The sequence below is a fragment of the Mauremys reevesii genome, linkage group 18 (genome assembly GCF_016161935.1).
Source record: "Mauremys reevesii isolate NIE-2019 linkage group 18, ASM1616193v1, whole genome shotgun sequence".
Lineage (NCBI taxonomy): Eukaryota > Metazoa > Chordata > Testudines > Geoemydidae > Mauremys > Mauremys reevesii.
In genome coordinates, this window is record NC_052640.1 from 3,025,005 (window position 1) to 3,052,432 (window position 27,428).

Here is a 27,428-nt window from a genome sequence, read left to right on the forward strand (position 1 = left end):
CTCATTTTTGCATATCAACTGGCATTTTACTTAGTTCTGCAAGTAGATAAGTCCCCAAAACAGGGTTGCAGAAAATGATTCAAGAAAGGAAAATAGGTGCAAGATGTATCTGACCACATGGGAACCCACACAGTTCATTTGCCAAACAAAACACTGCACAGTTATGTCCTTAGGCAGAACATCTCAACTTTTTTTAGCCAGTTATAATTTAAAAAGATAGTCAAGAGTCAAACTTCTGGAAAAAGCACGTTTGTTAAAAATAAATAAATAAATAAAATTGACAGTGCTATTTAGAGGGCTAGTTGTTGTATGATGTTAAAAATAATGCAGGAGTCACTTACTGGTAAAAAAATAATTTATGAAGAAATTGAAATAGAAATTTAGCAGTCATCTGGATTTTTACATTGTGTACTTCCTTCTTGCTGTATTCTAATTTTTCATTTTCTTTCTTACTTCAAACTCCTCCCATCATTGTAGTCCTTAAAAACATGCTCTTGAGTTGGTTGACAAATGAACATGGATACTTTACGTTACATTACATGTACTTTATAATAATTTTATATTCATAGCATTATATGCAAACAACGTTTTATTTTAAATGGACACTCAACTTCAACATGACCCAAAAATTAATTTTGTACAAACAGGTTTCAAAAACCTAAGAACAGAAATGTTTCCACAACTTTTGTTTTTAAAATTTCAACAAAACAGTTTTGAACAAAAACATCACTGTGGTGTTTAAAAACCAATACTGTATCACTGAAAATGTGAAATTAAAATGGGCTACAAACAAAAGTGAAAGTTACTTAACTGGTTTTCATTGTCCATGCTGAGAAATAAAAGGCAAACAGCGACAAAGAGTAACTGGTGAAAAAATTTTAAAAATCCATTTACTTTTAAATAATCCAAGGTTTTATGAGAAACTGGTGTAAAAGTTGCAAAGTGTCCCTTTAAAATCTAGAAAGGAACTAATTATGCACTTTACATATATTGCATGATTTAACACAAATGTGAAAGCAGTAAGATACCCCATGGGGAAAACAACATTACCCTGATGTAAAATTTTGCACTGGAAGTTACAAGTGTATTTGCTCCTACTGCTGTGAAGTCCTGATACACTGAGTAGTTGATATTTCAATGTCACAAAAAAAGACAACTGATGATGAGTGGAATATGCAAAGAAATAATAGCCTACCGTCCAGTTATGTGCTCTTCGGTCTTTATAAAAGCTATGGCTTCTTCTCTGGATAGGTACTACAGTCAAGTCTTTCCCACCTGATCTGTCAGAATGCTGCTTGGTCCATTCTTTTTCAGAATCCTGTTTCAAAAGAGTACATAAAAATACCACTTAAAATGTTTGTTTACTTCAAATATGAGAACTACATAGAAAGCTCAAAGTTGGTTCACAAAGCAGACAAAACAAGGAAGGCTAACTGAAGCAGAAAAACTTTATTCTATGCAACATTTCCATGGGCACAGTGACATTGGAACAATTTGTATAGTGGGGATGCTGAAAGCCATTGAACAAAACTGTAAACCCCGTATATGATGAAAACCACTTCAAGCCAGCGGGTGCTGCTGCACTCCCAGCACACCTAGTTCCAGCACCCCTGCCTGGGCATGTGATGCACATTAATTCCTTTTTGTTAGGAGAACCCTTAGTAGGTTTCCCTCTGCCAGCACTTAGAGAATAGACCTCAAAAGTGGTAGCTGAAAAGGAGATTGGGGGAGGGAAAGTACCAACTCATCTATACAAAAAGTTTTCCCCTTCACTGAAGCAAAAACCCCAGCCCAGTTGAGATGCCGATTCAAAACACATTACATTTATTGACTTATAAAGCTGTGACTATAAAGATTTAACAAATAGTGCCTACAGCATTAAGAATTCAATTTGTAAACAATACTTCTACATCAAAAGAAAGCTGTAGTTTAATATTGTCAGTAAGTAATTTGCCACTTTTTAAAGAATACTACATATCTACTACAGTATTGGCTCTTAAAGGAGATATTCCCTGTAAGGAGTAATACTATGATTTTTTAAATTAAAGAGAAAGAAAGAAGAATCAAAAAGCCAAATCCTCACCTGGCATACACTTACGCTAGTACCAATATCTACGGAGCAAAGCTGATTTACACCAGCTAAGCATCCGGCTCTAAGCAACAAGATTGAAAGCAATCATGACAAAATATCTTCATCACTTTCACAGTTATGAGAGATGCTCTGACAAATAATGCCTTGTAAATACCTTTTTATTTTCATGGGCGAAAGATTCTTGTTGATATGCACTCCTCTTTTTCAATCTGTTTTCTTCATTTTCCAATGGGAAGCTTTGCCTCAATTGGTGCTTGTCCCTTCTTTCGTTTGCTTCTTGCATCAGAGGCATGCTGCCTCTTGCTTTAGCAGGACGGCTCTTTTCTGAGTATGATCGTTTTAAATCTGGTAGTGCATTTCCAAAACCAGATATATAGTCATTCCACTCAGCTTTGCTCTTCGTATTGGAAAAGTCACTCTCATGTGAGTTTTTGTTTGCATTCTCTTTGTTCTTATTTACAGAGATCCTCATTATATTTTTGTGCCAGTCATCATCCACAGACATCTCGGTGAACTGCTGTTTTGTGAACAATTTCTTCTGTAATAAGCCACCGCCACTACCACCACCATCAGGGGAGGAATTAGAAGCTAAACTGACTTCCAGTTTTTGGTCCACACTAATAGTATTTGCAGGCTGTACCTTGTTATTTATGTACTTTGCATTTTGGAGCCTAGGTGTTAAATTGTTCCCTTGATCCTCATCAATAATAAATGTCTTTTTTCTGGTACCAACAGAGTCAGCAGGTGAATTTATAAGTTTATCTGAAAGTGAACTAGGCTTTCCCCAATGGGGAGGACTGAATTTTCTGTCTTTGGACTTTTGCTTACTCCATTCTTGGCTACCGGACTCCAGTTTCTCTTTGCTGTTTTCATGTAGCGTTAACTTCTCAGGCCTGTGGTGTTCTTCTGCACAGGTACCTTGTTTAGTGATACTAGCAGATTGATCCAAGTTCTTCCAATCTTTCCAGTTATAGTTGTGTGGAATTTTATCAGCCACATTGTTTTTGTACTTTGACATCTCCCAATAAAACGTACTGTGATCTTCAGAGAACTGGTCATCCTTTTTTTCTTGAATGTCACTGGCCTTTATGTAGTCTTCTTTATATTCTGCCATAAGAGCATCAATATCAAGAACTCTAGATCTATACTTATCTTCAGTCTTTACTCTGAACACATCGTGACTGTCTTCCCCAAACTTCTTTTGTGTAAATAGTTCACTGTCGTTGTGTGAATGCCTGAAGTGTTGCATGGATTTTGCCTCATGGTATGAGGAGACTTTTCCTCCACTACCTTTAAGATCAGTTTGAATAGTATTTTTCAGGCCCTGTTTTAAGAGGAAAGAATCAACACCTATAATTTTCTCTTTAGCATGATCCAGCCCTCTCTCACAAGACCTCCTATTATCATCCTCTCCAAGCACTGGATATATTTTTTTTAAACTTAGAATATCTTGTTCTTCCTCTTTAGCCCAATGCTTGTTAACACATTCCTCTAGGGACTTATCTTTACAATGTGTACTCGGTACATTTTTATAGGATTGCTGAGATGTAGGCTTGGACCTTCTGGAAGAACCAGAGTTCAGATTAACTGGTGCACTTTCAACTACTGTAGTAATTTGGCTATTTTCATTTGCATTAACAGTACTTACAGAGCTTTTTTCTTTTTTACCAGGAATCTGATATGTAACTGCAAAATAGGTTGCCTTTGGTTCAAAGGGAGAAACTTGCTTCTTCAAATAATCAGGACTGACTGAAACTGTTTGGTTCACCCCCTTTGATTCTATCCCATCTTTGCTTCTTTTACTCTTTTTCATTATTGCACCTTCATCAAATTGCAATGAATCTGTTCTACTCAGCCTTTTAATACTTTCTTGAGTTAGTGAGCCAACTTCTTCTAGCTTGCTAGAGTCCTGAGGCAAGGTCTTCCTTCGCCATCTTTCTGAAATTTTAAGGTCAGAAACACTACTACTGGTTCTTCTGACTTTTTCTTCTGGTTCTACTAATCTGAGTTTGTATCTCTCATTTTCAAGGGCTGCAACATCTAAGCCTAAATCTTTTCTTACACAATTTGAGTCTGGATATTTCCTTAATCCAAAAACTCTGGATTTCTCTTTATCAGCAGTTATTACTTCTGTGCTAGGATGCTGGTCCATGGAGGGTTTATACAATTGGCTATATCCAGGCACTGAAATCTGACTGGCTGAAATAACATCTTGGCCCAAGATAGCTCTGGATTCATAGCCATCTGTCCTAACTGGTTTTATACCAGCTCTCTCAGAAAAGTATTTGGTCACGTTAGAGCTCTCTGTTTTATCTGTGCAAGAGATTTCATTCTTTTCTTTTTGCATTTCAGGATGCAATTGTGTCATTTTTTCATTTGCTGTCCCCAAATCCGTACTTTTGTTTATAGCATAAGATGATTTCTCAGTTATAAATACCAGTTCGCTCTGATTTTTATTGTACTCGGTTATCTGTTCATGGAAAGTACATTTGCTGTTGAAGGTATCTTTAGGTTCCTTAAAAGTAAACTTTTTTGTAGAAGTTTCCAACATGCCTTTAGTTTCTGAAATAAAACTACCTTCTTTCAATGGGTCAGTTTTATTATCTAGCCCGCACAGCTCATCAGCATGTAAGACAGTCCCATCAGGTTCTCTCTTCTCTTTCACAGAAGATTTTCTAGTTCTGAGTGTCACAGCCTTATCTTCAGGAACTACTGTAATAGCTTCACTAAGTGCTCTTTTACCAAAAGTCTGAAGGATTTCATATCTTGGCTCTATTCGTTGGTAAATTAGAGAGTCCTCTACATGCTTAGGAGTGGGTTTTTCACATTTCACACATGAAGAATATTTTTCCACTGGAACTGCATGAGAAATTTTCTTGTCTTCATTTAGATAAATTGTTTTTCCACGTTTTTCTGCATCCGCTACATATCCTGATACATCAGACTGACTGTGATCCTCTCTCTTTGAACTAGTTTTCTCCTGTAATTCTTTTTCCATCCCAGATCTTCTGTTATGGCCTAGTAAAGTCACAACATCATATTTGCCTTCAAATTCACTAGTCAGCTTTCGAGTAGGATCAACTACAGGGTGACCAGCAGCAACATTATGCCTCTGGACATTGTGGTCAAACATGGTGGCTCGGACAGTTTTTAAATGTGTCTTTTCTGCAGGAATGGTGGGTTTTAATTTTTTTTCAAAGTTATTTGTGGCTGACACAGAGTTTTCACCCTGCAAAGAGAAATTTTGCCTCTCTCTCAGAAAGCTTCCTTTTCTTTCGATCTGACCAACTTTCTCTGATATTTTTACAGTCTGTCGTGGTTTCCACTGATTCCCAATAGCACAGATCTCAGTACAATCTGCTCCAGGAGGAGGCTTCATCTCCATACTCTTAAAAAAAAAAAATTCAAAAGTTAGAAGTTGATTAAAAAAAATAGATGAACTGCAACATCGTACTACCTAGTATGTATTTATGTATCTAGTACACACACACACACACACACACACACACACTCTATTCCCTAAGCAAACTAACAAACAGATTCAAATATTGGTGTAAGGTAAACTTGCAAACCCCAGGATAAGCCCTCTTTACATCAGACTCTTTTACCATTTGATTGTTTTTAATATAACAAATTAAAATTAAACGCATGAAGAATTCCTGGATTCAGACTTTCATGGTATATTTTAATCTGTAGTGATTACTTTAAGCCAAGTTATACTCCAGAAAAGGCACTGCCACACAAAATACAGTAGAACATAAATATTTATACCATATTTTGTAAAAGCCAGCTTTTCCCAAAAGAAATGGTATTACTGGCTAGCTAAATGAATAAATGATTAGTACTCCATACTGCCATGCAAGAGACCTCAGGAATCTTGGGTATAGACTAGTAAGGGATGGAAGGCTCATGAATGATAGTCAGAACTTGCTAGTAGAAAGAAATAAGGAGAAAGAAAGATGGTCTGCCTGAGCCAACCGGGATAGGACTCAGAAGATCTGGCTTTCATCCTCAGGTCTGCCACTGACTTCCTGTGTAACCATGGTCAAATCACACAACCTTTCTGTGCCGTAATTTTTCTTTTTAAAAAGGGAAATAATAATTTTCTCATCAAGGTGTGGCAAGGATTAATTCATTCTTGTTTGAGAGAGACAGATATTATGGCAAAGAGCACTTTACTAATGGCTATGAATAAAATATAAAATAATGAGGAATTGCAGTTTGAGGAAATAATGAAGAACAGCTGCTACTGGCTGGGGGGGACAAGCAATTCTGAGCACATTTCACAACTTGAGCCACTGTTAGAAGAGGAATAGTGTTAAAGAAAAACTAAGTTAGTTAAACAGATTTGGGGGTGCACATGTATATTTTCAAAACAATTTTAGGGACCTCTGACATTTCCAGTATCTACATTCAGTGATTGTATCTGTTATTATTGCAATAAAGGCAACATTTTAGTAATTTTCACTGCGGAAGTACATGATGATAGTGTAAGTCTTTCTGCCCTATGAAAGCATTGAAAAAAATTAGTTCTCAAATTTTCAGTTAACCTTTTTAAAAAAGTTTTAGTTCAATGACTTTTAGTTCAATAAAAAAATTAATACTAAGGAACTTATTTATAAATCTTTTAAAAACTTTCTGATTTCCTGAGTTTTCTAATTGACAAAGCAAATTTATTCAGTCCTGCTTTAGGTCAACTTGTGAAGAGAGTAGCTTCCCATTAACCAAAAGAGTTATAAAAAAGTAAAGTTTGGATTTTTTGTTCATTGTTCAATTACTCTTCTTCCAAATTAACTCATTAGACTCTTATATCAAATTGGTGTTTTTCTTTAAAGTAGTACTGTGATGTAACCAGGACCAAATAAGATAAGAAGAAAAAGGATCCATGCCCAAACATCAAGGGACTCAGGAAAAATATGCCTAAAATAACAATATTAAATCTTCACATACACAATGATTTTATAGTTTTAAGCAAAAAAGTTATATTTTGCACAACTTAAGTATTATGCTTAGAAACTAAGTTATTGTATAGATTCATCAATTTTTAAAAGTGGCCAGAATAAGACACTACAGATTCTTTATGTAGCACTGTATTGTCATAGACCACTAGAATTAAATGTTACAGGAGGAGTTGGTAGAAAATGCAAAACATGTTTAATATAATGATACATTATAAAAGCTTGAATTAATATAGAATACTTCAGAAGTTTCATAAGAAGTTAATATGTGTAAGGCTATTGTCATTGTCTATAGTTTTGCACATATATATATTAACCAAACATGTACATGATTTCTGTACATTACAACGGTGGCCTAAAGAAGGAATTACCAAGGTAAGCCTATTAAGATTATGCTATTCTGAATACTCACAATGGCAGTTTCTAACTCGTTGCTTTCTATAGCCATATTTGACACAGCATAGTGCTATATAAACTACAAATACAATTCTGTTTGGAAGACCAAGTCTGTTAGTGCCACTTTCTTACCTTTTGATTTTCTTGTGTTTCACTAGAAACATCACTATTCAATTCAGTAGGCTTCTCTTGTTTAATTTCATTGGTTGATGCTGGGCTTGAAAACCTGTTGCAAAAATTTGTTATTTCTTTTAAGTATAGATGACATTAAACAACTTTAGTTATTTGCCCAATATGCATATTTTTCAAATGCACAATAGTTGACATATTTCTTTTCATATAATTTTAAAATGCTCCAATTAATTTCTTATACATGCTATTGGAGAAAACACATTATTTCACAGCACAAATCTTATCTTGATTCAATGGCTTATGTGTGCCTGAACTATTGGCAGACAAAGCCCAAACCTTCTCTACAGTTAACAAGATAGATAGAAAATAAACTATATCTTGGGGAAAAATGATCTAGAATTTAGGACATAATTTAGTTAGTAGACTACTGAAAAATGGGTTGAAGTTCCCACTGTCTCTTGCATAAACTTTACTGTTACGTTAAATTCTATTTGGTTCAAGCTCTTATCTCTCACTCATCATTGCAGTATTTGAGGACCAAATTCTTCAGAAAAATTATACTGTCTCCGATGTTTGCATTTTCTTAGTGAATAGCCTCTGGGAAGATTTCCTCAATTACCCTAGTTTATGCTGCAGAGACTATTTGAACCACTTTATTTTGTCTTGTACAGAATCTGGACCATTCGATTGGTATTGCTTTGTGATTTTGGCCTTGGGTTCAGGTGTGTTGACTTTGCCACACCATCCTCAACCCTAGTGCACCTCCCCACATAAAAACAAATCAGTAATCATCAAAAATCCAACTTTATGCTGGAAAGCAAATTTAACCTTGGAATATGTACTTCAGATTTCTATTTGTTAAACTGTACCACTTGAAAATTTGAACATATAAAGCCAGTAAGATATTATCTCTCAAAAATATTACAAGCACACTATTTAGGAGAGCAAAGCAAGATCTATAGGGTTTTAACTTCCACTTCTTAGTGGATTGCCTGACATGATGTAAAGAGGCATGCACCAAAGAAGTAGGCCTCATCAGTAAGAAGAAAGGCACTCGGATTCATCAAAATAAAGTCTATGCCAAACTGGGATTGCTATGTCCTTCTAAAACTCAAAACCCCTGTTTCCTTTACAATTATTATTATTATTATTTTTATTATTTCAAATAGTATTCTACACCACAGATCTCTGCAGTGTCCGCCTGCTCTAAACAGGCAAAACATCAGTTGGAGGGCACTTAAGCCCTGCCCTGCAAGTAACAGGTCTCAGCTGCTTCCCTGCTTCCTCCAGAAAAAGATGCAGAATCATGGATCTGTGGACCTTGATATGAAGATGAAATAAAATTCCAATCTGGCGCAAAACCTGGCAGTATATAGTGTCACTGAGGTAACACTGATAAAGGTCTACCCTAATTTGTGCCAAATGCAAAAAATTATTTATTTTATTTTCAAAATACTTCTAAAAGAAAATAGTAAGACTAACACAATGGAAGTGAAAAGAGCACATTAAACAAATGAAAACTCAGGTTATATTTTGAATCTTTGGAAACACAAAAATTGTGTTTGAAGATTACAAGTGAGGAACTCTGATATCTGCCTTGTTTTATTTGTACTAATTGAAAATCTGAAAAGAGTAAAGTATTAAAAGTTTCTTCTGTAACTTACTTCTTTGTTAAGTCTGCAGAAAGTGGTCGTGACTTGAGTGATCTGCGTAGATTTCCTGGCTTAACATCTGTATTTTCTGTTGTCAGTTCTCTGATTCTCTGTTGGATGTTCACATTTCTGTTTTCCGTCTCAGTGGCTGCCGGGAGAGGCTCGGTATCCGTTGGAGTAGTGCTGCTTTCTGAGCCAGCAAACAAACAAATGTGCTTTTTAACGCTTCCCCTCAAGGTCTTGTTTTCTTTTTTTGAGGAATCTGTAGAGTTTTCACTGGCTAAAACTCTGGAAGTTTCCTTTTGATCCAATATTTCCACCTCTTTAATTGTTTTGCTTTTGTTATTAGCCATTTCCTTGTTTTTTTCTGATCCATGTAAGTTAGTTACAATGTCCATTTTTTTCTCATTTTGTTCATCTTTAGATTTCTGTTTAGGTTCCCAAGGGTATTTTTTATCTTTAGCAGGGATCTGTATCAAGTCTTTTGTATAATTTGGGCTTGATGGGTCTAAATCTTTTGGAAAGACTTTCTGGTTTTGCTCACTACATTTGTTTTTAACATCAAGAAAGTCAATGTCCTGATTGTTACATTTCAAATTCGATTTAGAGGGATCACCTTTATTCAAATCTATTTCTTCAGCTTTAGACCTCATTTCAGACTGTTCTTGATAGCCTATGTCAGTGAAGTGAATTACTGGTACATTTGCCTTAATCTCATCAGATGGACACGTTTTCTTGCACAGAGAAAAGTCTTTATTTTCAAATTTGGCAGTTAGATCCATGGACAAAGGCCTTGGTTTTCTAACCCATGATTTCTCTGTAGGAGATTTTTCTTCAGAGACTTCCAAATTGCTATGCTTTTGATCTTTTAACGATTCCAGAAAAACAGCAGATACAGGTCTATGTTTTCGCTTTCGTTGCACTTCAGTTAATAAGCCAACTTCGCTGTTGGCATATTTTGCAACATCGTTGGTTCTCTCACCTACTGGATCTTCACATGTGTGTTTTTTTTCATCAGATTGGTGAGGATTCCAAGAGACTGGTTTGAGGTCTGATGAAAAAGATATTTGCCTATGCAGACCACCTTCAGGTTTTCTGGAAGTCACTGATGGCTGAGATATCATCTCAGGCTTTGCATTACCTTGCCACTCTCTTGTCTGTACAGTGCCAAGTGTTCTGTGCTCATCAACAGATATTTTACCTTGTGTTAAATTTACCTTGGATTTCTCAGTGCTAGCTGTTTCAAAAAGAATCACAGTATTTCTACTGGGACTGGAATAAAAGGCCACATTTGTGACTAATTCATTGTTGCCTTTATTTTCATTTTCAATTAGGTTTTGATCTACTAATAGAGGGACATCTCCACTTGACACCTTAGCAGATGTCATGTCTTCAGTAGGCTGTCCATACACAGAGAACTTGGGGAAAAAATTACTTGGTTTGAGAGCAGTAACAGGAGGTTTCACATTCGCAAAAGTATCTGAAGGTTTCTCCTTAGAAAATGGCTTTGCAGAAAGCCTTGGTCTTGATCCGGGAGTAGGCATAGTTGCTGGTCTCCAAGTGCTCCCAAATTTGTTTTTTTCTTCAAGAATTATTGGTGCCGAAGGATTAGAAGGTTGACCAGCCTTATTACTTGCATCCAAAAGAGGCTTGATGTATGTGCGTTGTGTTTTATCCTCACTTGTAATTTCATTTAAGTCAGATATTGTTAAGGATGCTAGAGCAGAGTTGATCTCTACTCTTGTTGCCATAGCTATAGTTAAACATCCAACAGAACTGGAAAAATCCAATTAGGAAGAACAAGCTATAAAAAAAGCAAACGTAAGCATTAATATATGCAGTCAGCATGGACAGCAAAGTAGAAATTCACTCAAATTCTAATTCAGAATTATAAATAGAATAATAATTTTAAATAGAATTTTAAATTTTAAATATTAAATATGTTAGAATTTTAAATTTTAATTTCTAAATATTTGGGCACTTCAGCTATCTAGTTTACCGTATGCATCATACAATCAAATGAACTGCTTTCAGACAGGAGGGAGAATGTAACTTAACTGATATCCTAAAAATCAGAGAACATAGTGCTAATCCTAATAGGGCAGCCAGACAGCAGTATTAACATCAGGAAACTTGATTGAAAAGGAACTGTATTCCAATATCACAGCCTCAACCCTTATTTTCTTAAGTCTTCTGATAGGTTAGCATGGAAATGAATATTTAACATAAAGAAAAGATAGCGAGCACAAGAGTGAACAGATTCTTAAAATTTTATTTGGCTGTTACTAGTTAAGAGAACTAACAATTAAAATATATGAAGTAAATGTTTTCTACATCAAAGCCCGCAAGTTTTGATAGCACTTACCCTAGTTTGCATTGTCTGCTTATAGATATGTAACTGAAGAAGCATGTAAACTGAAACACTTTTCATTCTGAAGAGTAGTTTCCTTAGATCTCATGAAGTACATGGACATATAATCACTTCAGTGATCTGTACTACACCTGACCTGTGAATAAACAGAGGACATTCAGAATCTAGTGTGGCGGAGTATATACTGTGCAAGCATATATACTGTACATTCAGGGCAGGTCTACACTACACAGTTAGGTTCATGCTTACGTCGACCTAATTATGTCAGTGTCTACACTACAGCCTTCCTCCAGTTGATGTACGGCCTGTTCTACACTGGGGAGAGGGGAGCGAATCGATCTAAGTTACGCAACTTCAGCTACATGAATAATGTAGCTGAAGTCGACGTACTTATATCTACTTACCGCGGTATCTTCACTGTGGTAAGTGCTCTCCCATTGACTTCACCTGCGCCTCTTGCCCCGGTGGACTACCGGAGTCAACAGGAGAGCACTTGGCAGTCATAGATCATAGATTATTATTAGGATTGGAAGGGACCTCAGGAGATCATCTAGTCCAACCCCCTGCTCAAAGCAGGGCCAATCCCCAAATAGCCCCCTCCAGGATTGAACTCACAACCCTGGGCTTAGCAGGCCAATGCTCAAACCACTGAGTTATCCCTCCCCCAAAGAGTAGATGCGATAAATCGACCCCCACTGGATCGTTGCCCATCGATCCAGCAGGTAATGTAGACAAGCCTTAAGTGTCCTACTACATCAACATATAACTCCACCTCTAAGCGAGGCATAAGGCTTATGTCCGTGTAGTTAGGGTGAGGCAGTGTCTATGTAGACACTGTGTTACTTGCATCCTGTCTTGTCACTTTCATGGCAGGCTCCTGCCCTGAAATTGACAAGAGAGCTGGGAAGCCAAGCCCAGCTGCATCCCCCTCTCCTGGACAGCTGAGCAGCCGGACCCTCCTCCCGGCTAGGAGCTGGGGCAAGAAGCCCGGGAAAGACGCCTAGCCAGCAGGACTCCACTCCCAGCTGGAAGCCAGGGTGAGAAGCCCAGATGGTCCCTCCACTCCACCCCACGTTCTCTGCTGGGAGCCGGGCAGCCTTGTCAATTTAACTGCTCGGGGAGCCCTGAAATTGACAAGGCTGACTGGTTCCCGTTGGGGAACAGGGAGGCGAGAAGCCCCGAGCAGCTTCCCCCCAATTTCCTGTGGGAAACAGGGAGACGAGAAGCCCAGGGCGGCTTCCCCACATCCTGGTGGGTAATGGGGAGTGGAGGGAGGGGGAGCCTGTGGTGCAGCCAGTCTCCTGGTAGGGAGCTGCCAGCAGAGCTGAGAGACCATGCTCTCAGCTTCCCACACTGCCCCTCTCGGTTGGTGGAAGCGCTCCTGGTGAGGACATGCACTTCCGACTAAAGTAGGGTATTGTGGACATGCACCATCAGTAATTACTGCAGTGGCTGTATGTCAGCTAATGTAGGTCAACTTACATTTCTAGCGTAGACATACCCTCAGTCAAAAACTTCAGCTTTCCAATTTAACAAGCTGACTTCTGGTTAAATACACAAGATTCAATTTTCCAATTTATTTAAAATAATTCGTTGATTTCAATAACGGATGCTGAAAATTACAGTAGAACGTAAAAAGCAAGAATATTTTATTTTATCATCAATATTTTAAAGCTTTAAGTATATGAAACAAACAGAACAAATAGAAATAATGTGGTGACCACATAAGGATGGATGTTGGGTTAAAGCTAGACCAAAACCCAATTCTTATGAGTGTTTGCAGATTCTCACTGTTTGTTTTCTCAGTCTTGGATTAAATGTTGGGCTTTGCACTCATCTCAATTATAGTAATTTACTTTCTATTATAAATCTCAGTTCTGTGACAAAACTGAGCGCTCTTCCTCAAAAGGCAAATTTTTATCAAAATGTGACTTTTTACTACAACTAAGGCCCAGACTACTCTAAAAAACGCTATCAACCTATCTACATTGCTCAGGGCTGTGAAAAATTTTGCTCCCTGAGAGCCATAGTTATGGTTGCCAACCCTCCCAGATTGGCTGGGAGTCTCCCAGAATCGGCTTCAATCTCCCGGTAGCTATTGAAAACCATCCAGGAGATTTTAATAGGCCAAAGTCCGGTCGCTGGCGCAGCAGGGCTAAGGCAGGCTCCCTCCCTGCCCTCTGCACGGCTCCAGGAAAGAACCAGCATGTCTGGCAGCAGCTCCTAGGTGCAGGGGCGGCCAGGGGGTCTCTGTGCACTACCCCTTCCCCGAATGCTGACTCTGCTGCTCTCCTTGACCAGGAATGGCGGCCAATAGGAGCTGCGGGGGCAGTGCCTGCAGGCAGGGGCGGCACGCAGCGCCACCTGTCTGCCCCCGAGCCTAGGAGCCTGACATGCTGGTCGCTTCTGGGAGCCACCTGATATAAGCCCGCACCTCTCACCCCCTGCCACACCCCAACCTCCTTCCCCAGCCCTGAGCCCCCTCCTGCACCCCAATCCCTCCCAGAGCCCACATCCCCAGTCACAACCCAGAACCCACACCCCCAGCCAGAGCCCTCACCCCCCCGAACCCTAAACCTCAGCCCAGAGCCCCCTCCCACACCCAAACTCCCTCCCAGAGCCTGCACACCAACTCCCTGCCCCAGCCCTGAGCCCCCTCCCGCACCCAAAATCCTTCCCAGTGCCCACATCCTGCACCCCCTCCTGCACCCAACCCCTGCCCCACCCCTGAGCCCCCTCCCGCACCCAAAATACCTCCCAGAGCCCACACTCTGCACCCCCTCCTGCACCCTCCCCAGGCTCAGCCTGAAGCCTCCTCCTACACTCTGAACTCCTCAGCCCCATCCCCCAGCCCAGAGCCCACACCCCAACTCCTTGCCCCAGCCTGGTGAAAGTGAGTGAGGATGGGGGACAGTGAGCCCCCACCATGGACCCAGCTAGGTGGATGGAAGAGGTGGATTAACTACATCATTGTAAAACCCTTTCCATCAACAAAGGGAGCATCTAAGCTCCAAGCATTACAGAGGCTTAGTTGCAGCATTGCAGCTCTGCTGCTGTAGCGCTTGTGGTGTAGACATAGCCTAACCAGTGAGCCCCAAACTTCTTTCCCCAGGATCCCTTTGGCACCTTACTAAGTGTGCTGGACCCTTTCATTTCCAGCACTACCAGAACACCCCCACCCCTGCCAGCGTGGGGATGTCCCTGCAGCGTGACCTCTCTCACACAGGGTATGGAGCATGCCATTCTGAGAGAAAAATGGCATCCCCCATCCGGCAAAAATGCCAAAATGCCATCTGGTGTGTTCCGGCCCTGGCTCAAGGGTCAGACCCTGCATAACCCATGGAGGGACCACAGACTGGGAACCACTGGCTTGAGTATTATTTCCAAGTTACCTCTTAACAAGGCAACTCTACAGCTAGTGAAGCGGACACGCATAACCATCAGCAGTAAATGGGAATGTTTTAGTAGCAACATGTAACCTATACATTTTCTATTTATATTAAAGACATTTTAAGCTAAAGTAAACTGTGTATTTAAACATACTTAGCAGATCAAAGCCTGCAGGTTCATATTTAGTCACTGCAAAATTATTTGTTCCTCTTAAGGCCATCAACTGCTGCCTCTTCAGAAGGTGTCTGCAAAGTGACTCTATTGCCAGCTGCAAAAAGTGGCATCAGTGAAGTCGTCTCTGTCTCTCTTCCGTCAACAGTCAGACAGTATCTATAGCAAAGGTGTCAGTCACCAACACATTTTGTATATTTTTGTGACCCACGTGGTATTTTTAGATTCTGCAGAATGCAATGCTTTTTTTGGCAAAGCAATCCTTTAAAATGTCGTGTAAGCAAAATGAGTAACAAAAGAAGTGTAACTAAAAACATCACCTTCCTGAGTCTGCAGACAATTTGAAACAATGACAGTGAGCTGTGAACTCTTCTACCGGCATTAACTTCATTTGAGTGTTAACTCAAAAATCCAGTAACAAACACTTGAAATGACAGCATTAGTCATTTCATCACGCACCAGTACAGTGGATGAAGCGGGACAAGGAGGGAGTTGCTGCAGGGGATAAAGTGCAGAAGGAACTAAAGAGGACACATGCAAACAGACAGGGACAAGAAAAAAAGCAAGGTTGTGAAGGAAGGGAAATAGCACTGGTCCTAATGGAGAAAACATTTTCTCACTGTGTAATGCTGAATATGTCAAAGTGCAGAACAGGTAATAAATAATGACAGCTTAAAGTTTAGTTAGTACGTCAAGTCCATATTCTACCCTTGATCTGTAGCAATCCTTCACATTGATATCAGTGAGATTCTATCTCTCTCGTATAAAATGACAGCACATTCAGCCACTACTTGATAAGTTTCAACCCTAGCACTTGATAAAAGAACCAAGATAACACCTCTAAGTAGGGCACATAGAAAGGAAAAAAAGTATAGAGAACTAGTAAATAAAATATATCCAGTTTTAAATCGTGTCCCAAAAATCCAATTGTATCTATATCCAGCACTTCCTACTATTCCAAACATGTCTTCAGCTCTCAGCCAAGTTAGTTTACTCCGTTAACTTTGGCAGTTTGTTTCCTATTTCAACCAGCTTGTGTATGTCGCTTTTTACTGATCCAGACTAACACGGCTACCCCTCTGATACTTGTGTATGAGGAAATTCTGCCTAAACTATTTATATGCTATGCTAGTCCCTTCCTCAAGCTGAGTCCATGACCTCTTGCTTTCAAAATAGTAACTATCTCAAGCAGCTTATCAGAATCAATCTGTCCCTTTCAGGATCTTACAGATCTCAGTGAAATCATCCATGTTCTTTTTTCCTAACAAACACAGTCCAAGTCTGACTAATATGTCTCCAACATGTAAATATTGAAAAAATTATGTGAAGAGCAATAGAATTATTTAAAGTCAATTTAGTGATAATAATTTCCTAAATAAAGGTGAACTTGAAAAAGAATATTCCAAGTATGACATTAAAAGGTCTTTTTACAGTGCGCTCTCTCAATTTGATAGTTTGATGTATGCTGAATTGCACATATAATACACTGGGTATTTTATTTGGGAGTGAGGGTGGTTACTGCTTCTTAAAAGGACTAGTATCTTATCCTCACCAGAACACATGAAGAGGTGGATTGGCAGGGAACACACATGCAGAACATAGTGCTCATGATTATTGTTTAGGTCTATTTCCTGGCCAACATTCTTACACTGTGATTTCGCTCCTCTGATTATTTTTGTTCTCTTTATGCTGAAGAACATGATCTTTGTGTAAGCCAATAAACCTCATCTAGCCAAGTCAATTTCCAGGGCTTGACATTCTTATTACTCAGATGGGATACTTGGCTTAGTACAAAACATTTTTAGAAAAAATGAGAAACAGCTGCTGAAAAAGGCACCTATGCTTAGAAGGAACATGATCAACAGCTGTTTATCAGGCATGTGATTTTTTTAAATAAAAACTGCTATACATGTAAACAGAAGATTCTTACTGAAGTTTATTTCTTAATTTTGAAATATCTTACTTGGTTGGCAAGGCTTTATTGCCCTCCGTGAACTATACAGCTCTCCACAAGCTACATAGCTCAGTGAAGGGCAACCTGCGGCTCTTCAGGGTAATCCACTGGTGGCCACCAGAGTATTTGTTTACTTTTGCACAACTGCCCGCAGCTCCCAGTGGCCACGGTTCGCCGTTTCCGGACAACGGGAGCTGCAGGAAGCGGGAAACTTTTACAGAATATTTACCCTCCATTTTCACGTTCGACTTCCTGCTTCTTTTTCTGGTGACTTTTTAATCCCCTTGATACAACTATCAAGCACCAGTCCAAAGCAAACACAAAGCCAGGAAATGCAAACTGCTAACACTGAACACACGAGAAACTGAAGTCTGAATCCTGGCAGAGTTCAGATTATAAACTGTTTTATGATGCACAAATTAAAATGCAACCAAACGATTAACCTGCAACTGTAATAAATCTCGCTCTTAGATGATTTAATGTACGGTGTGTAAGATGCTTTCATATTAGTAACTTATCTTCAAAAATGCACTTTGGCATAGCTCATTAGAAATAAAAATACAGTTATTCACTCAACAGCAGTTTTTGCAACCTATGTACTGGCAAACTACAAGCTCTGCCTTTGGGCCATATCAAGGCCTTGCACCACAGGAAGTATTATGAGGAAAGTGCATTCAGCATGCCATATATTATCCACTGTTCACACACAACTCCCATTTACATTAGTGGGAACGCTGTGCACAGCTGGTGGGCAATAGGAACATAAGACTACACAAGAATTTTTCCATCATGAATGATATGGTTATTGCCAGCTGCCTGCCTTATTTCTGAATAAGCAGGCACTTAATACGATGAATACTAAGCAGTATAAGGTTTATTCTGCCTCTGCATTTCAGGGCAGATATAAGTCCTGCTCATTTTTGTAAGGATCTGATGTGGAAAGAGTGATCAAATAACAATCCCAGGGAAAGGAGGTCACTCCTATAATAGAAAATATTTCAAAATGAAAAGGGACAAAAGTAAAAAGCTTCTCAGAACTGAGTAACTATTAAAGCTAATCTGATGAAAACAAACGTAACAAATGAGCAAAGGCAAAACATGAAATAGATTTTTTTTCATTATTTCTATGAAAGATTTCCACCATTAAATACACATTAACCTTAAGCATTCTTAAAGTAGCAGTTGTTTTCTTTTTCATGCACTTTAAAGACAGGAAACGTTAAAAATACTGTCTCCAGGATCTCATTTTATTTAGGCAACTCATCCTTTTATTGCTTTCTACATCACTTCTTGCAAATTGCTGATGGGATCTGGTCAGTTTATTCCCATTTAGCCCAATTACCATAGATGTGTGAAAGACACAAAAGACAGATCAATCTAAGAATGTGTGGACAGTTTTAAAGCCCTAAATGTGAACCTATTACAACATGTGACCTAAATTATTAGTGCAATCAGACAAAATAAACATTCCACAAATTAATTTAAGTCAGGCAATTCAAATGAAGTCAGTAAACATATAAAGTATTTTCTACTTAGTTTTGAGCCTGTATCATGTTGTTATTACATTACTCATTCACTGAAATAGGATACATCAATTATACTAAAATTGGCATTATCAGCTGTTCTGATCTCTCGCCTGGTAAGAATTGGGCTAATTAAGTAACTCTTGCACTGGCCTTAATTTTAAAACATTCCCAAAAATCTTTACCCACAAAGTAGCAGCACCTAGTAATGAGCTCATGAGTAAATAAAATCTTGATTGTCCCAAATGCAGATGTATAGCAATAGCACCAAGTTCAATATAAGCACACATATAAAAATATAATAACTGGTTGTTATAAAAAAAAAGAGTCACATTTCAAATCCCACAAAACACTGGCAGCCAGCTAAATATTGTTTGCTAATAATTTTTCCAAGTATTTCTACAATTTGAAAGCTTCAGTTTTCTTCTATTTTTCTCATATGTCTACGTGGAATTTACCAGCAATAAAAGGGCGGGGTACTGTTTTACAAGAATAAACTACTCCACCCTCAGGTTTCCCCTCACTGGAAAACAAGATTATTGTCTTGTTAAACAGCATGCCGGTTCTATTAATAGTAGCTTTTACAAGCACTTGTAAATCTGTCCTTGCTATTGCCTGTGCAAATTTATAACTATGGTACATTGTTTAACTATCACTCAGATACACACACACAAAATGTGAATATGTTCGACTAGACCTATGGTTATGAAACTAGAGTCTTACCCAAATAAACCTTCACACTTTACATATTAATACCCAGGATTTTAATCATTTAAATGTTTTAATCCACAGTTACAAAGGTAAAATAGTTAAATAGGTAACATTAAAACTACAAAGCACTACAGCTAAGCAACATTAAATGCCCAACTTAGTCCCAGAAATGCAACAACATTTAAAATTAAGGTTGATATTCCATCTTAAATACACAGGTAGTGCAGCACATCTGATCAAGCCTGTAAAATTAATCACAATCTGGAGACCACCATGCTACACCAGGCTTATCACTGCTACTAAATATTTGTTGAAGCAAACATTTGTAGTTAATTTAAAGGAAAAACACTAAACTGCAGAACAAACCCTTTCCTTCAAATATGCAGTAATGCTGTAGCCATGTTGGTCCCAGGATATTAGAGAGACAAGGTGGGGGAGATAATCTCTCTTACTGGACCAACAGAGAGAGAGAGAAGCTTTTCTTTCCTTAAAAGGCATATATGAGCAAAACAGGTAATTAAACAATACATACTTTAGACAGCTTGTAAAAGGGCATCCACAAATCAAGAGAGTTAAGAGACAAAAAAGATTAGAAAGTTGGGGGAAATCACTTATGAAATAATACAAAAAAATGCAAGTGTCTCCTCCCACTGTATCTGTCTGTCCCATGTAGATTTCACCATCAATGCTGACATTCCATTTATAAAAACCCCCCCAACTGATTTAATTTTACAAATCTCCATTATTTAATTTCACTTCTATTTCTTATTTCCCATAATCCTTCAATTTGTTTATACAGGTTTTAATATACCACTATTTGTCTCCTTTTTAGTTGCATAATTCCAGCTGCTGCCTTGTATTATACTTTCAGTTTACAGTGTGTCTTTTTTGTCAGGATTTGTTGTTGTTGAACAGAAAACTCCCCCCCACCCCATCCTAACTAGTTTAAAGCCTGCCTAACAAGACCTCCCAGTCTTAAACTGAAGAATCTGGTACTCTTCCTAAATGAGCAGATTAACATCTCCAATACTCAGCGAAGGTATTACATAGTGTTCTATGAAACCAAAGTCCTTTCCTCTATACAACCAGCACATCATCTTGTTGCTCTCCAACATCGGTCATCTCTGGTCTTCAATCTTGCTTGGCAATGAAAAGATCTCTGATGTTTAGAGATTCTTTAGAGATCCTTTAAATCATCCTATTGAAACTGCCTTTACTAATCTAGTTTATTCCTGCACAAACAACAATTGGAATATAATCTCAACTGTAAATCCTGAGTTTTCTACTCCTGTCACACATCCTACCCTAGCATCCAGGAGGCAGCATACCGATCATTACATTCTCCTAGTTAGAGTCATAGACATTTCAAGCCAGATTCTGCACTCATCCATCAAGATTGCTTACTTCTCTCTCTATAAAGGCTCCCATTCAGAGCCTGCTTCTTGATCATGATCATTCTTCTGTTCATTTTTAAATCATTCCTGCTCTGTTCTCTTCAAAAGCAAAACACCTGTTGTAGTTAACTAGATTGAAAGGGCACCACAGACATTTTCCCTGTGTTATTATTTGTATTATCATACAGCCTAAGCTCTAGCACTGGCTGAGAACCCTATTGTGCCAGGTGCTGTACAAACACAGAAAAAGATGGTCCCTGCCCCAAATAGTTTACAAGTGAAGTATAACAACAAGAGTCAACAGAAGTATACAAACAGACCAACAGAGAGTACAAGGAAACCATGAGACAACACTGGTCAGCACGATAGGTAGGGGTGGTCAAGCACACCAGCAGCCTAACCATTGTCAAGTTTTTTGTAGCCACCATGGCAAAGGAGAGTTTTGAGGACAGGGTGGAAGGAAGACAATAAGGTAGCTTTGGGAATGTTTAGGGGGATTTCCTCCCAAGCATGAGGAGTAGCATGCTACCCTGTCATAGAGGTCACATTCTTCCACCATCTCATTTTCTCCTCCATAATTATTTCATGCATAGACTCAAGTTATGATTTCTGATGGTGCCTTCCTTTAAGCTTCATCTAGTTTGTCTCCAAGTTTTTTTCAACTGCTATTTGACTTCCATGGAGCAATTCAGCACAGTATCTGTAGTGGTTTCCATAATCTTCTCTTCTCTTTCTGTGTTTGCTACTTAGAGATTGCTTTAATAGGAAAATTTTTCTGTGTTTCCCTGAAAATGTCTTTGTACAGTAAGGTCCACAGATCAGTTATAATACATACACTAGCCTGTTTGCAGCATGGAGGCAGAACCAGACCTGCCATGTCACAGGCAGGATGAGAATACCCCATCTCCTGACATTCCCTCCAACTGGGACAGCTTCCAGACCTAGGATAATTCCATCCCACTTTCCTACATTACAGATTTTTAACTATACTTTGAGGAAAGAGCACAACTATTTCTCCTATTGCAAAGTATGAGGATAATTTCCTCCTGATGGAATAAACTTGAATCTTTGAATGTCAATTTCCATCTCTATTCTGGATGATCCATTTCTCTTCAGGGTTGGCAAGATGTGTGTAGACTTCATTACTTCAAGAAAGAAAGTTTTCAGGTTTGCATAGATAAATGTTCCTATTTTTCAATGTACTAAAGTCCACAGATTCATTACAATGTGCCTCCAGGTAGGGAAGCAAGTCATCCTTAAATGTGAGCATACAGAATAAGGGACATTATACATCCTTTCTTCACCTGAGCGCTGAAGCACGAAGACTACTTCAGCTGAAAAATGGCTAAAGATTGGATGACCAATATGTACAATTTGGTGAATTTATGCACTGATGGCCACAAGGCAGATCTCATTACAGGAGACATGATTTCTCTGTCCTGTGATTGTCAATGCTCCTTAGGACTGAAATTTGATGCACAACCAAAGAAGAATTATTCTTAAAATTTACTTAGAGAATGAATGCTCAGACAGCTGTGAGGACTACTTGTCTGAATTAAGAGTACAATGCTGAGTGTCATCTAAGAAATTTCCAAACTTCATAAACTTGACTGATTTAAGATAGTTATCAGGAAGCTTCAGTGGACAGGAAAAAATGAAGACACCTACCAGAGGAGCTAAATCTGGGTAGTGCTGTAAAAACCAGAATAAGGTTCTCAGTCTGTGTTCTATACTACCTTGGAAAGCTAGAATCAGAGTAGCTGCCCTAGGAATACTTTTAATGTTGGGGCTTATACAAAACGTCCTTTTCTTGAACCTTCTGAGAACATTATAGTACAGAGATTTGACCACTCTCCTTGGACATTCTCTTACACCCACATTAGAGCCATCCTGGAGGATTCAAGGCTATATTTCACTTGTTTATTGTGGCAGTTAAAATATGGACCTTGCTTCAGCCAGTAACTTCTATTTGTTGACTTCTTACTAGGACAATGATAATGATAATCACTTCATCCAAGTATCTATTTTCAATTTGCCTCATGCTAGATGGAGAATTGGTTTTTGCAATAACAGACCACCTCTGTAAGGTAGGCACATTGAAAGGACCACGTTAATCAGGCCTGAGAACCACAGCCTCTTCAGCCAGACAGACATCAGCGGTATCACTGGCACTCTCTCCTTCCTGTTCTGTATTATTCCTGGGAAGAGGTGGAAAAAGTGGGAAGGCAAATCAAAATCTCGTCCATCTTTGCAAGAGAGCATCCATCACCTCATATCCAGAGACCTGATGACATATGGAGAGGCCAAAGGTGCTTTGTTGTTTCCAGATGCAAAGAGGTCGATCACCAGCCCACCAAACTGATTTACCATGAACGAAGATACTTCTTTTCATTCTGCTTAACCCAATTTCTGTCTGGTGTTCATCATATCCTGGAAGAGCAGTGCATATAGAAATAGGAAACTTTTCTCTACCCAGGAATGGATACGTTGATTTTCTCTCTGGGATCAGGCTGAGGGTGTTCTTCCTAGGTTTGTTTTGAAAATACCATAAGACACTTTGACTGTCAGAACCAGAACAAGTCTGTTATCCATGGAAGGAAGAGTGCTCTGAGACATCAATAAATCACTATGTTCCAACCAGAGGGTCTATGCTTCCCTCTTTCTTGTACCTGAATAAGCCCTCTCCCTGACCACTAGAAAAGACAGCCACGTTGCCTTCAGTAGCGACACAACGTTGAATTTGGCACATCGAAGAACCTTGTGGAGTTATAAAACGAAGGCCAGGCAGGCTAGAAACTAGTAAATGGTGGTCCAAGAGGCCCCTTACTCTCTTCTTGTTCTTCCACATCTGGGCTGTCCCCTCCATGGACAGCTGCTGCAGGGTGGAGATGGAGGGACAGGGTGAGGCAGCTGCTAACAACAGCCTGGGCATTAGGGTATGACGAGACACAGTGGCATTGAGGGACAAAAACCCAATACTTTCCTCATCTTTTATGTATGGTAGGAAAATGCCCAGTTCTCTATTATGATATCTTCTCAAGGAACATGAGAAGGGGCAAATAGCTATAGCTTGTCTAGGGCAACTCTCAAGCAGAGTTTCATAGTACTCAGTACTCTGCCTGGAAGAATCTATCCTCTGGTTTGGATATGGAAGCAGGGGGAAGGAGCTTCGGCTCCCTGGCTACAGGGCACCCATCAGCACTCAGAGATGAGGACACTGCAGCTGGAGTGCAGGGGCCAGTGCTTCCGGGAGCCCAGGGCAGAGCTGGAGCCAGGTAGCATGGTTGTCCTACAGCGGAGTTCCCAGTGGGAGCAGCAGCTGGGCACAGGCAGCAGGAGGCAGGGATAGTATATGCTCTGGGGGGAGTCAACCCCAGCTGCCCTGGGCCTCTCCCAGCTCCCTCACTGCCCCCATCTTCCTTCCAGCTCCCTCCACCCAAGCAGTACTAGAGAGGCTCCTGTCTCTTGCAGTTACTCCCCCTTCCTCTCTCCACCCTAAGGGGCCAAAAACACTGATTACACAAATGAGCATGGGAAACACACTGCTCGTTCAGATAATCAGGATTTTCAGTTAGATGAAATTCCGATAGACTTCAATGGTATTTAATTTAGAAACTTTTAATTTAAACACACCGGAGCTAGACTTTGTTGATACATTTCAACTTACAGTTGTACACTTTTACTCAGGTGCTTAATCAGCTCGGATGCTGATGCAACACAAAGCGATCAATGTCCTTTCGTTAGATAGCAAACGCCTGAAGAGCCCTTTGGCACTACAGAGTGCCTTTTGGCTGACCAAGATTTGAGCATTGCCTTATCCAGCCCTCAAGAAAATACCACTGCCACATAGTACACAAGCAGGTTTCTTACTGCTGAACATTCTCCCACACCCTGTCGGAAACCAATCCTAAATACTCCCAGTCTGGAACAGAGGGCCAGATAGAATCTGCAGGCACAGCAGAAGCAAATGGAAGAGCAACTCAGGTAAGTGCAACAACAGCATTAGCATAGTGCTCACCACACACAAGCCTATTTCCCTGACATTCTTGTAGAGATATAATTCAGACAAAGCCAAGGAGCATTTGCAAAGCTGGCCTGTCATTGACAGAACCATGTTCCCTCATATGTTGAAACTTGTGGTTTGGGGAGGCTGAAGAAGAGTGTTAGGGCAAGAAAAACTTCCACTGCCCAGTCAAGTTTAGTGTGAATAAGTCAGTTGGGTGTAAAAACCTGTTCCACAACCTTTGGTGAATAAAGATCACTTTTCTCCTAAGTAAAATTCTATTTAGAAGCGTAACAAACACACTGCAATTCTACTATAATCAGATAAATTCATTTAAACTCCTGTCACCTACATGCTGCGAATGCTGAGGAGTGGGCAGCTACCTTTAAATATAACAAACATGCATCTTGTTATGAATTTGTTAAGCCTCTTAAATTACATACATTTAATATTAAGCTAAGTATTCTATGACTCCACCCAGCCTCCAAATTCAAAGAAACATTCTGCGTGTGTAATATGGTAAAATAAAAACGTGTGTGTGTTATATCATCATCAGTTTACGTACAAGGCATTAAATATGTCTATTATTCTTTGTGGTGACTGTTGCTGTCAGGCTGAATGTAATATGCAAGGAAAGATTCATATATATATATATATATATATATATATATATATATATATATATATATACACACACACACACACACACACATCAGTGTGTGTGCTGCAAGAAGAGGATGGTATTAGTGAATGTATCTTAACTAGAATGCTAATAGAAACCTAAGGCAAGACTACATTTATATTAAATATCCAACAAGGATTAACACGATTTAGGTTCTGTCATTTGACAGCACATAAAAATGGCATTTCTTGTAAAATCCACCAGGAAAAGAGCAAGCCATCTGGGCTGTAGACTGTGAGCATGAAAGGCAATTATAAAACGAAATCTGTGTCCATTCTGTTCCATGAAGAAATGTGAAGGTTCCCATGAAAATCAAATACCGCTACATTAGCCAAAAGTTCAGACCACGTGTAAAATGTATTACAGATTGGCAGCTGCAAATGCATTTATTAAGAATGAGACAGCCATGTCCTTCTAAAGACTTGTTTTGTTGACTTAGGGCTAGTCTACACTGGCAATGTTAAAGCGCTGCCGCGGCAGTGCTTTAACGTGGCTTGTTTGGTCACGGCAGAGCGCTGGGAGAGAGGTCTCCCAGTGCTCTAAAAGAAACCCACCTCCACGAGGGGCGAAGCTCCCAGCGGTGGTGCACTGTCTACCCTGAGCAAGAAAGTTGCAGCGCTGTAAAGTGCCAGTGTAGACAAGCCCTTAGTGTGAGGCATACAAACATCCCTCCTAAATTTTGGCTATGGCTACACTTGCACTTCAAAGCGCTGCTGCGGCAGCGCTTTGAAGCGCTAGAGTGTAGTCAAAGCGCCAGCGCTGGGAGAGAGCTCTCCCAGCGCTGTCCGTACTCCACCTCCCTGTGGGGAATAACGTACAGCGCTGGGAGCCGCGCTCCCAGCGCTGGGGCTTTGACCACACTGGCGCTTTGCAGCGCCGCAATTTGCAGCGCTGGAGAGGGTGTGTTTTCACACCCTGCTGCAGCGCTGCAAATTTGCAAGTGTAGCCATGGCCTTTGCCCCAATTTACGCCCCCCTTTGAAAGCCATTAATGCTAAAAACTGACTTGTAAAAGTACCTATAGAGACTTTATTCCAAGTCAAAGTTTGAACTCATTAGCACTACTAGAAAGAAGATGATTAACAAAAAACTTGAAGACACTAAACACACAGTGGCATTTAAATTCCTGAGAACTGAATAAGTTTATATTTTCAGATTTGTATCTCATGATGGAATGAAGCAATTATCTACAAAAACAGAAATAGATTGTGGCTCTGAATACAAACCAAGACCCCTTGTTGAAATGCACAGAAGCAAACAATTGATCAACATTGGGACTAGAAAAGCAGCCATTGTGAAAAAGTAATCACACAAGAAGAGTTTCCTTTGTGTGCAGCAGCAGCTTTGTTTTCATCAATGAAAGTACAATTCATGTGTTAAATGCTGCGGCACACTCAAATGTTCCTATATTTTTTATGTCTTGCCAAAACAGTGGCAAGTCTTCATCCTCAGCAACTAGGAGGTTTTTATATTAAAAAGCTATTTCTAGATAACATTTCCATGATAGATGTAAAACTGTCAAGATATTTAAAAAGAAACTGTTGCTTTTTAAGTTCATACCTAAACAGATAATAAACAGGATAATGCATTAAGACTGGCCATTCATCCCTCATGTAGCCTCTAGGGATTGCAGCATATGTGGTATATCACTTCTGTTGTTGTTTAACCAAGAGTTAAAACCAAATGAATCCTCTATTGCTGATTTCTTATATACACTCCTCTTTTATACCCATTGACTAATGTTCAATGTAATTTCCCAATCTTAACAAATTTAAAATAGCAAGAGAGGGGATTCTAGGTTATTTAGCTGTTTAATAGTTTCAGATCATGAAAATGTACTATAGAGAATAATGTAAAATGTGTATTATGATCAAAAGAAATTAGAATCAAAGCCCCAAGTGAGTTATGCATGTCATTCCTAACAATACCAATAAAAACTTTGTTTATACATATACTTTAAGATTTTTTTTAAGGAATCAGACACATGATTATTATATTTG

The 27,428-nt window shown here is 39.3% G+C and overlaps 1 protein-coding gene across 5 annotated transcripts in view; it reads right to left on the reverse strand.

The window, feature by feature from the left end:
* The window catches only part of KIAA1671 (KIAA1671 ortholog), a 142,363-nt gene that overhangs the window by 103,440 nt on the left and 11,495 nt on the right, over nucleotides 1–27,428 (reverse strand). For all 5 annotated transcript variants that reach the window (XM_039504601.1, XM_039504600.1, XM_039504603.1 and 2 more), the window contains exons 2-6: nucleotides 11,596–11,737; nucleotides 9,243–11,034; nucleotides 7,579–7,672; nucleotides 2,247–5,480; nucleotides 1,196–1,318 (exon numbers count right to left, since the gene is read on the reverse strand). In XM_039504601.1, coding sequence (XP_039360535.1) covers nucleotides 1,196–1,318; nucleotides 2,247–5,480; nucleotides 7,579–7,672; nucleotides 9,243–10,981 — 5,190 coding nt within the window. In that variant the 5' untranslated portion in view covers nucleotides 10,982–11,034; nucleotides 11,596–11,737. The remainder of the gene's footprint in view (nucleotides 1–1,195; nucleotides 1,319–2,246; nucleotides 5,481–7,578; nucleotides 7,673–9,242; nucleotides 11,035–11,595; nucleotides 11,738–27,428) is intronic.